This window comes from Euphorbia lathyris, chromosome 4 (assembly GCF_963576675.1).
Source record: "Euphorbia lathyris chromosome 4, ddEupLath1.1, whole genome shotgun sequence".
Classification (NCBI taxonomy): domain Eukaryota; kingdom Viridiplantae; phylum Streptophyta; class Magnoliopsida; order Malpighiales; family Euphorbiaceae; genus Euphorbia; species Euphorbia lathyris.
The window spans coordinates 52,220,784-52,231,878 of NC_088913.1; the positions used below are offsets into that span (position 1 = coordinate 52,220,784).

The window sequence follows — 11,095 nt, forward strand, 5'->3', positions numbered from 1 at the left end:
ATATATTAATAATATTTCATACAATTTTATCAAATAATAATTATTAACCAGGAGTGATAGATTTAGGATTTTCTACTGGTGGGAGCAGACTAATATATAAAATAATAAATTTATAAAAAACCAACAATAACAATATAAATAAACTATTTCAATTATAAATAAGTACAAGTAAAAAATAAAGAAAAAAACCAGTTAGGTAAAAAAAAAATTACTTATAAACGACACATTTTTTTTATTACACTTAACAAGGCATCTAATAAAAATATCAAATTTCAAATAAAAAATATTTTATTTCGCAATAAAAATCCAGTTGTTCATACAAAACACAATGTACGAGTATTTCTAGATGAAGAATCACTAAAAATAGTGTCTAAATCAATATTCTCTAATATATTTCTCGAAATAATAAAATTATTAAATCATCTATCTTTCTTGAGACGTTGATAATCTCAAATAGTTTTTCCAATAATTTTAACTCCGAAACGATTCTTTTACCATATACAACAGTCATTGACATAGTTAAAAAGGTTCGAAACGCAATTGAAATATTTGGATAACAACATGCTCCTTTACTAAACTTAAGAATTTCAAATTCTGACATCAACAATTTTGGCAAAAACATTTGCAACACTTTCATTAATAATAATAAAAAATCACCTGCATCAACATGCGGATAGTCATAAATTTGTGTGAAGTGACTGTTTAGGCATGTGAATTATATTTAGGGGAATGTTCAAATAAAACCCCTGTGATTTCACTAATTTTCAAATAAAGAAATGTGGTTTACTTTTTGTCAAAACGAGGACTGAGGTTTTGCACTTTTAATAATGCTATTAAAACTATCTTTAATGACCTGAAAATGAAATTTTCAAGAATTAAAGTTGTTCAATGAAAATTTTCGGCAGAGATGGCGAGGTCAGGCCGCGGGAAGGCGAGGTTGTCGGATCTGGCGGCTAGTAGGGGGGGGTAGGGAGAGGGAGCGGGATCGGAGCTGCGAGCGGGGGAGGCCGGCCCTTCTCTACCCGGCGATGCCTAGTTGTGGGGGTGGGGTTTTGGTGCCGGATCCGAGTAGGGTCGAGATAGGAGGGGAGGAGGCTAGATCGGATCGGGCAGATCCTCGGGTTCACACAGGGGTTGAGGGTGGTATTATCGGGGATTTTGCCGGTGATCAGGTCAGGGTGGCCGGGGAGAGGCCAGGGGGGCAGGGGGATTCGGAGGTTAGGTTGGGAGGAGGGGCCGCCCGTCCCGCGTTGGAAGGGCAAGGAGTGGATTTTGAGCAGGCTGCTAGTGCAGCGAAGGTGGCGCTGGCCGCGTTGGCCGCGCAGGCCGCGCAGGCCGCGCTGGCCACGCGGGTTGTGCAATCTGATAAGATTTCTGATGTTTTGTTTGAGGAGGATGGAAGAGGAGGAGGGATTCCGGTTGTTTCGATGGTTCCCGGGATTAGTCCTACTGATAGGATTAGTCATGGGAAGTCATCTTGGAGAGACAAAGTTTTAGGAGTGATTGAGGAGGACCCGATGGTGGAGGACGTCAGTATTGAGGAGGATTCTGAGGCTGAGTTGTCCGACTCGGATACCGAAGAAGAAGGGGTGAAAGATGACCCTCTTTGTCCGATGATCCGTTTGTCTTCGGAGGACAAATGTGTCCTAAGGGCTAAATGGAAACTGTCCTTAATTGTTACCGTTCTAGGTAAAAGGATAAGTTTTAAATATTTTGCTCAGAGGATTCAGGCCCAATGGGCAGGGAAAGGGAAGGTCACCATTACTGACCTGGAAAATGACTATTATGTAGTCAAATTCACAAAGGCTGAGGATTATAATAGAATTGTCAATGGTGGCCCGTATATTATATCCAATCATGTGTTGGCCTTGAGACCTTGGGTCCCAAATTTTGACCCTCATGACTGTTCTGTGAATAGAATTCTTACCTGGGTTAGATTTCCAGGGCTGCCCTTAGAATATTATAACGAAAGATTTCTAAACAAAATTGGTGGTCTTATCGGTAAAGTCCACCATGTTGATAAAACTACTGTTGGGGCAGAGAGAGGCAAGTTTGCCAGGGTCTGTATTGATATTGATTTAGCTAAGCCTCTTCTGTCAAAGTTTATGATCCGGAATAAAGTCTTTCATATTGAATATGAAGGGATTCACAACATTTGTTTTGAATGTGGTATGTTTGGTCATACCTTTGAAGGATGCCCTAGGAGATGGAAGGCGGTCGATGAGATGGTGGAACCTAGTATAGGTAGAGCTGAACCTCAGATGGAAGAGAATAATTTTGGTCCTTGGATGCTGGCCAAAAGGACGGTGAGACGGAAGCCTCAGGCTACTTCTGTTCGTAACTAGAGCTCCGAAATTAGTAAGAAGTTAAACGCTTTGCAGATTAACCCTGAAGTTAAGGTTAGGCCCCCTGATTTAAGGATTGGTGCTGAGGTTGCCTCTACTTCTGGTTCTGGGTTGAGGTTTGGTGTCCTGGCCCATGATGTAAGTCAGGATAATGCTTTATCTAATGAGCATATGGAGTTGCCTAGCCTGGTTTCCGCTGAGCAGGATTCCGCCTTGGGGGACTCTTTCAACCCTCTTTTTGATCCCATTTCTTCTAAGAGTGACTCCCTTGTTATTGGCTCTAGAGGTGGAGCAACAACCAGTAAAGTCAGTAATTCTAAATCCCCTGTGGAGTGCCCTCCTTTAAAAGTTATAGGTGTTAACAAGGTGAGTTTGAAGAAGCCTAAAGTTAACCCCAAAAAGATCCAGAATTCTTTGGGTTCTTGGGATAAGAGGGGACCTGCGGGCTCTTCCTCTAGGCTCTCAGGAGCCCCTAATAAATACCTTGCTTAAGGTTTGGGTCTGGGCCAGTTTCCTCTTTTCTGATGGACTTTTGCATTTGGAATGTTAGGGGTGCGGCTAGTAAGGCTACCCGCATTCATGTAAACGACCTTATCAAGCAGTTTAATCCCTCTTGTTTTTCCCTTCTCGAAACTAAGGTTAGTGGAGTCAAGGCTGATGAGGTGGTGAGTAAATTTAAGTCTTGGAGTTGTATCAGATCTGAGGCTACTGGTAGGGCTGGGGGGATTTGGCTGTTTTGGAAGCCTAATCGAATTAGGATTGATATTATTAATCTTGATAGACAGTGTATCCATAGCAAGGTTTGTTATCCTGGCAGTAACCCCTTCTATGTGACTTTTGTTTATGCTGATCCGGTTCTTTCTAATCGTAAACGCCTTTGGGAGCTGTTGTATTCCATTAGCACTAGCATGGTGGATGCGTGGATTGTTGCTGGTGACTTTAATGATATTGCCCTCTTGAGTGATCAAAAAGGGGGGGGGGCAATCATTATGTTAACCGGTGCCTTAATCATAAGCAGGATATGGACCGTTGTGGGCTGTCTGATTTGGGGACCGCTGGTCATAAATTCACTTGGAAAAGGAATAGTGTGTTTGTAAGACTGGATAAAGCTTATGTGAATATGGCTGCTCTTTACAGATTTCCTGATTTATATGTGCTGAATCTTCCTTTCCGGCACTCTGACCATTGTCCTATTCTGGTTAGATTGGTTAAGAGTAATAAGCTGAAAGGGAATAGGCCTTTTAGGTACCTTGTTGCTTGGGATGCCCATCCTAGTTTTGGTGACTTTGTTAAGGATAATTGGCAACCGCATTCTGATGTTCTCCTGGCAGCAGAGGAGTTCAAAAGGGAGGTGGTAGGATGGAATAAAAACATCTTTGGCCATATTGTCCGAAGGAAGAATAAGTTGTTGAGCAGGATGGAAAGGCTTCAGCGTTGTTTGGAGGCTCGTTTCGACCACAGTTTGAGTTGCCAGCTTAGAGCGCTCCAGAATGAATTGGAAGCGGTTCTTAGACAGGAGGAGCTCCTCTGGTTCCAGAAGTCTAGAAAAACTTGGATTAAGGATGGTGACCGGAATACTAGATTCTTTCATCTTTCAACTATTATCAGGAGGAAGAGGAATCGAATCGACGCTATTAAAGACTCCAATGGTGATTGGATTTATGAGGAGGAAATCATTCGCCGCCTTGCTCTCGATTTCTATAAGAACCTCTTTGAAGCTGAAGAGGTGGATCTGAGCAGAGCTCATTCCAGGATTTCCTTTCCTAGGTTACAGGAGGATGTTAGGGTCGAAGCTTTTCGCCCTATTAGCATTAAAGATATTGAGATCGCCTTCTCTAGCATTGGGGCTACTAAAGCTCCTGGGATCGATGGTATTCCTGCGTGTTTTTACCATAAACACTGGGATACGGTCAAGGATGGCGTGTTCAACTTTATCCTTGGGGTGTTTGGGGGTTCCATTGACATCAGTCTGGTTAATAAAACTCTCCTCGTCCTGATCCCTAAAGTTGAGAAACCCTCTTCTTTTTTGCAAATGCGGCCTATCAGTCTTTGTAATGTTATTTATAAAGCGGTCACAAAGATTATAGCCAATCGTCTTCGGATTATCCTTCCTGGGGTTATTAGTCAGAACCAGGGGAGCTTCGTCCCTGGTAGGCAAATGATGGATAATGTGGTTGTCGCCCAGGAGATGATTCATTCTATGAAAGTTAGGAAAGGCAAGAAAGGGATTGTGGCCCTTAAGCTCGATTTGGAGAAAGCGTATGATCGCTTAAATTGGAGCTTTCTTATGGATAGCTTATATAGAGTGGGAATCCCTGAGAACTGGAGGAAGCTGATTGAAGATTGTATCTCTTCTCCTGTCTTCCAAGTCCTGATTAATGGGGATATGTCTGAGGAATTCTCTCCGTCTAGGGGTATTAGGCAAGGGGATCCGATGAGCCATTTTCTCTTCGTGATAGCTATGGAGCGGCTGGCCCTCCTTATTCAAGAAGCGGTGGATAACGGCTCCCTTCATCCTGTGTCTATTAATAGGTTTTGCCCTCCTATTTCCCATTTGTTTTTTTGCAGATGATGTGATACTGTTTGTGGATGGGAATGAGGAGCAAATTGGTGTTATCATGAATATTCTGGATAATTTCTGTGCTGCCTCTGGTCAAAAGATTAACATCCATAAGTCTCGAATGCTTTGTTCTAAAAATATGGATAGAAGTGTTTGTAAGAGGCTTAGCGATTTGTCGGGTATTCCTCTTACCCAATCCTTGGGGAAGTATTTGGGGGTTCAGCTCCATAGTGAAAGAGTGACCAAAGCCTCTTTTAAGGAGATTCTGGATAGGACAAATGGGTTATGTGCTAGCTGGAAAGCTAATTCTCTCTCCTTTGCTGGGCGCCTTACCTTAGTTCAGTCTGTCAATTGTGCAGCTCCGAATCATATCATGCAGGCCTGTAATCTGCCCGTGCCGGTTCTTAATGACCTTGACAAGATTAATCGGCGCTTTCTTTGGGGGGAGTCTGGAGAAGGGAAGAAAATCCACCTGGTTCCCTGGAAGGAGGTTTGCCAGTCTAAATCTATAGGAGGGCTCGGTATAAGACAGGCTAAGGATAATAATAAAGTCCTTTTGATGAAGCTCCTTTGGCGTATGTGGCAGTCTCCCTCTTCTCTTTGGGTTCGGCTGCTTCGTGGTAAATACAGAAAGGATAAGATCTTTGGTGGTCCGAAAGATAGGGTTGCTCATTGCTCTTTTACTTGGAAAGGTCTTAGTGCTGTCTTTGCTGAGTTCTGTTCAGGCGTTGGTCTGGATGTGGGGAATGGCAAATCTATCAGTTTTTGGTATGACTCCTGGATTGGGGATAGACCTTTTATAGATATCTGTTGCGTTCCCCCGCCTTCCAGTATCCACCATTGGAGGATTGCGGATGTGGTTGACGCTGAGGGTGATTGGAAGTGGCCTATGTTTGAGTCCTTCTTTGGTCTGGATATTCTCCTTAAAATCAGGGGAGTCAAGGTTAGTACTCAGGAGGAAGATATGGACAAGCACTGTTGGGCGCTTTCCAATAATGGTATGTATTCTTGTAAGTCTGCTTTTGAAGCCTTCTCTTGTAATGGGTCCGGCCAGCCCTCCTTTTCTTGGAAGTCCATTTGGGCTTTGAAGATCCCTTACAGAATCAGGAGCTTCATTTGGCTGGGAATGAAAGACAGATTGCTGACCAATGTCGATAGGCACAGAAGACATCTTGCTATCTCTGGTGCTTGTAGTAGGTGTTCTGGCCATGTTGAGTCCCTTTGCCATGCTCTGAGGGATTGTTCTAAAAGTATGAAGGTTTGGAAGGAAGTCCTTCCTCCTCACATTCTTCCGTCCTTCCTTGCCTATCCTGAGGCTGATTGGTTCCAATCTGGGGTGAGTGGGAAGCTTCTGGCTAAGGTTGAGCATGGGGAGGTTATCTTTGCTATCATTTGTCACCAAATATGGAAGTGGAGAAATGAAGAAATCTTTGGTGGTAAGGAGATGTATGTTCATAACTTACCTGAGTTTTTCTCGAGGAAACTCTCTTCAGTTATTGAAAGTTTTAAAGGGGATTCTTTGGTTAGAGCTTCTCAGAATAAGGAGGAGCGTCTTGTCGGTTGGTGTAGGCCCAAGGAAGGGGTGGTGAAGCTCAATACAGATGGTTCTTGTCTGGTTAGTGGGAGAATTGCGGCCGGAGGGGTTTTAAGGGATGGAGGGGGTGCCTGGATGTCTGGTTTCTCTCATAACATTGGTATGGGTTCATCCTTCTCGGCGGAGCTGTGGGGTATCCTCTCTGGGATTAAGCTTGCCAAGAGTCTGGGTGTCAAGAGGCTCTCAGTGGAGTCTGATAATAAGGAGGCCATTGATATGATCTCCGACAATCATGCTATCTGTTTTAATAGCCAAAACCTTATTAAAGCCATTAGGAGGCTTGTCTCCGATTTTGAATCTGTTGAGTTCAGACATATTTACAGAGAGCAAAACCGTATTGCGGACCGCCTGGCTGCTGCTGGCCATGAGAGGATGCTGGGTGTCTCCATTCTTTCTAGTCCTCCTTCCTTTCTCTTACCCCTTCTGCTTGAAGATAGGATCGGGGTCAGCTTTCCTAGGCTGATCCCAGGCTCAGTTGTGCTTGTTTCGTTTTGTTTTTTCCTTTCCTTGTTTACCAAAAAAAAAGTTGTTCAATGTCATATTTTCTATGGAACTACATTTTCGATTTTATAAAATCATCTTTTTTGGAACTTTCTCTCTCTAAACATTAACTTTCTCTCTCTTTACCAAACATCATCTAAATAATCTCGAAATAAAAAAGTTGAAGAATTAAAGTTGCTTAGAATATTAGTAGTTCTTAAAATATGTCATTTTTGAAGTTGTTAAGGGTGATTTTAATAGTATCAATCGAAAAAGTCCTTATTTTGCTAAAGTTGAAAACCTCAGTCATCGTTTTGACAAAAAGTAAACCACAGTCCTTTATCTGAAAATTAGTGAAACCACATGGGTTTTATTTGAACTTTACCCTTATATTTATTGTCATTGCATCTTTTGAGATTTTAATATCTGAATTTTTTTATAATTTTTTTTTTATTTTTAGCCCCCTCCTTCTATTGTGTCTAGATGTATGTTACGAATTATTTAAACCTAAGATTATTTCCGTAACGGTTTCATCTTTTAAAATTTAATTAAGGTACATATATATTTATCACAGTTTACTCATAATTGTTTAATATCATCATCCTATATTCTTCTAACTTAAATATCGGAGTCAGATCGTTAGTCTCGTTTCTCTATCTTACTTCAGGCATAAAAAAATCTCAAATATCAGAGCACTACCTATTGTATCCCCGTTTGTTTCCATTTTTTGGAACTGTTGTTGCTTTCAATACTAAATATGAAATAGAAAGTGTTTGGTTATGTTTTTTTTTTTTTTTTTTTGTAGAAAGAACAACTAATATCTATTACCTATCAACAATATCAAACAAATGGCAACAACAAATAGGATAGCTAAAACAAATGGGTCCTAAATCTAAGAAAACAATGATAAGAGAAATTAAAAACAAAAAGTGTTTAATAGGAGAGAAAAAATTTGATATTGTAAGAATATTAAAAAATGACAGTTTAATAATTTAAATTTTGTAGAATAATATTTTGAGGAGAAGTAGGAAAACTTAAAGTCCCTTTAGCCCTATAAAACATACTAGCATTCTCTGCTCTTTATGATAATAGAGTTCAAAAAAAGAAAAAGGTGAATAATGATATTTGACAAAATAATATAAGAAAATGGTAAGTTGATGAATTGAAGTTAAAAACAAACACATAAAGGAATGAGTTAAGGCCCCAACCCAAATCATTAGAGGGTTCACGTTTTCCATTAAATGATGAATAGCAGGCAAAGCCAACCTTTGGATACCAAAAAAAGAAAAAAAGAGAGGAATATATAGAATAGATGCTATTCAATTATGATACAGAATGAGATAACCCATTCAAGCAATTATTTTAGCTAATTTCAATCAAAGTAGTAATATTTCAACCATAAACCACATCAATTCATCAAGCAACAGGAACGGTTTCTGCAGCTTTTGCTTCAGGTTCTGCAGCTGCTTCTGTTTCCCAGAAGGCTGTTTTCTTCCCGGTCTTCGAAACTGTCTGAAGAACTGCATCCGCCTGCACGTTTCCTTTCACCGTAACCTTTTGCTCCTTCAAATCAATATCGTATGATTCCACACCTGAATTGAATTGTATGAATACAGTTAAACAACAACAACAACAAAAATATGGCCCAAACAAGTGAAATGTCATCGATCAAACCAAATGAGTTTATGGTTTTTGCACTTTTGTCATGTACCAACTTATTTGACAAATATTTAGCATGTGTTATCTCTACTCAAAGATGCACACTTTTTTAAAATTAGCTTGCCCCACTTCAACATCAATTGAGAGCATCATTTTGGGTTTTTCACAACAAGATATTCCCGGACCACCCCCTATAAACACAAATTTCCAAACCAGACCACAAAAAAGAAGATTCTTCGAACAGAAATTGTAACACCACCCTTCAACTGGAAAGAACTCAAACCTATCAAACCCAATCCCTAATATATTTGAAAATCACATAAACAAAACAAACAAGTAATTTTCAGACTTTATCATGTCAAGTTACAATGCCCGATTTGGGAATGCAAACCTGTGGTTTTAATTTTTTTTTAAACTCGGGCTTGTGCTTTGTGCATTTTACAGTAAAAGAATTTTTATATCAATCTGTCGGTAAAAAAGAATTTTTATACTTGTTCCAAATTGCCTTTTGGGGTAAAAATAGTCATGAAAGCAATTTTGACAGAACGACTGAGTTTACAAGCTTTTAAACCACAAACTTGAGTCGCAAACAGGGCAAACAAACCACCTACTTTTTTTTTACTATCCCCTAAAAATTATTCACAAATAGATAAACAAGATCAATTAACAAAATCTAATACTATAAAAGAAGAAGGAAAAGATTGAAAGAAACCTTCCATTTTGCCCAAAACCCTTTTGACAGCTCCAACGCAACCTTCACATGACATACCAACCTTGAGAACAACTGTCTGCACCACCAAACCAAATGGAATAACACTTTTAATATCAACAAACAAACCAAAGAACACAACTTTGCAGAGATAGGCAATCAAATCATCAGCTTTGGAAACAAGTATATATCGAAAATCTTATTAAAAAAATATCAAGCGGCATAATCTGTATTCAAACTTTGGCTTTGTCAGATATTAATACAAAAACTAACCTTGGGCCTTAAATTAAGCTTTTAGTTCAATTGGTTTCATGACATGGTATCAAAGTCTCTCTAACCAAGTAATCAAGGGTTTGATTCCTGTCACCTGATTTGTTGATTTTAATTTCAAAACATGGTAAGATGCCTGTGTTGTTCAGGCTTCAGATTAATATAAAAAACTAGTCTAGGCATTTAGTTAAATTGGTTAAACGGACTCTTCTTACATGAGATGATAAACAAAGACAAGTACAAATCCTTTATCCAATTGCCCTTGTTGTCAAGGCAGTTTAATTCCCGGTCAACTGTAAAGATTATTTTTCCCCAAGATCCAAATTCCCAGAATTTGGATAACAATATAAAAAGAAAAATTGCTCGTGCTTTTGTTTATCCTTCGAAATGAACAAATTTCACCATAAATTAAGCGCAGGTGTTCAAATTAGTCAAGAAAATCTCCGTAAAAGATGTAAAATCAAATAAAATTGAACAAAAAAAAGAAAAGTCCGATGCTCCCCATAAGTGAAATAGAAAACCTAACCCAAACATCTAAATACATGAATATATATCTAATCTAGCAAACTGGTCAAACCCAGCTGAATAAAAACATGAATTAGAATAACGGAAGGGGCGGTTGCATATCATTAAACAAGAAAATGAGTACCTGAGACATGATTATGAGTGTGTAATGGAAACCAAGAAAAGCTGATTGCCGATGAATTGCCGATGCCTGTGGATTTATATAGACTTTTAGGCTTAATGACCTATTTGACCTTAAACTATTTAAATTTTCATATTTACCCTCTCACTTTTTATTTTAACGTATTTGCTCCTTCATCTAACAACACTTTATTACATTTGCACCAATTTATTAACTCTGTAAAATCTGTTTTCATTTCAATTTAGATAGAGATAACGGATTCCGTCTAAATTTTGATATATCAGAGGCAAAGTGTGAAATCTAAAAAAAAAAGAAAATCAAAGAACAAATATTAATTTTGTAAAACCTTAACTTTTATGATCTGAGATGACATTGACAGTTTCGTCATGGGGGTTGGGCGGTGGATCGGGTTTGGTGCACCGTGACCGTGACCGTGCACATTACATTCGTCAACTTTTACTCTAATATTTCTATGTGAGCAATAAGACCCAAATTTATCTCTAGGAATGCATATTTATCTTTAATTTACAAAATAATAATTCAATTTTATTATTATCAAACAGAATATCTTGTCAAATGTCTTTCTTCTCACAAGTTCGCAGTGGCTAGAATTAATGAATACTTTAAATTGGAACTATGAAAAAAAAGGGTAAATCCTTTCAAAACTAATAAGGAATTGTTGATTAAATCATACTATGAGTTTGGTTTTAATTCCAAAGATATTTTATATGGAACATCAGCGTCTTATAAACTCATTTTGACTAGACTCGAATGGTGGAGATAGCAAATGCATCCGATGGACTTCCTAGAATAAATTGCACCTTCCAAAATC

General features: G+C 39.0%; 1 protein-coding gene across 1 annotated transcript; it reads right to left on the reverse strand.

Annotated features, from left to right (window-relative positions):
* Positions 1-8,261: 8,261 nt before the first annotated feature.
* On the reverse strand, positions 8,262-10,417 carry LOC136227764 (copper transport protein ATX1). Its single transcript, XM_066016505.1, has 3 exons — positions 10,267-10,417; positions 9,351-9,426; positions 8,262-8,571 (listed from the first exon to the last, which is right to left on the reverse strand). Exons 1-3 carry the CDS (start codon positions 10,273-10,275, stop codon positions 8,396-8,398), a joined length of 261 nt encoding a protein of 86 aa, XP_065872577.1. The 5' UTR covers positions 10,276-10,417; the 3' UTR covers positions 8,262-8,395.
* Between the last annotated feature and the right edge of the window lie 678 nt (positions 10,418-11,095).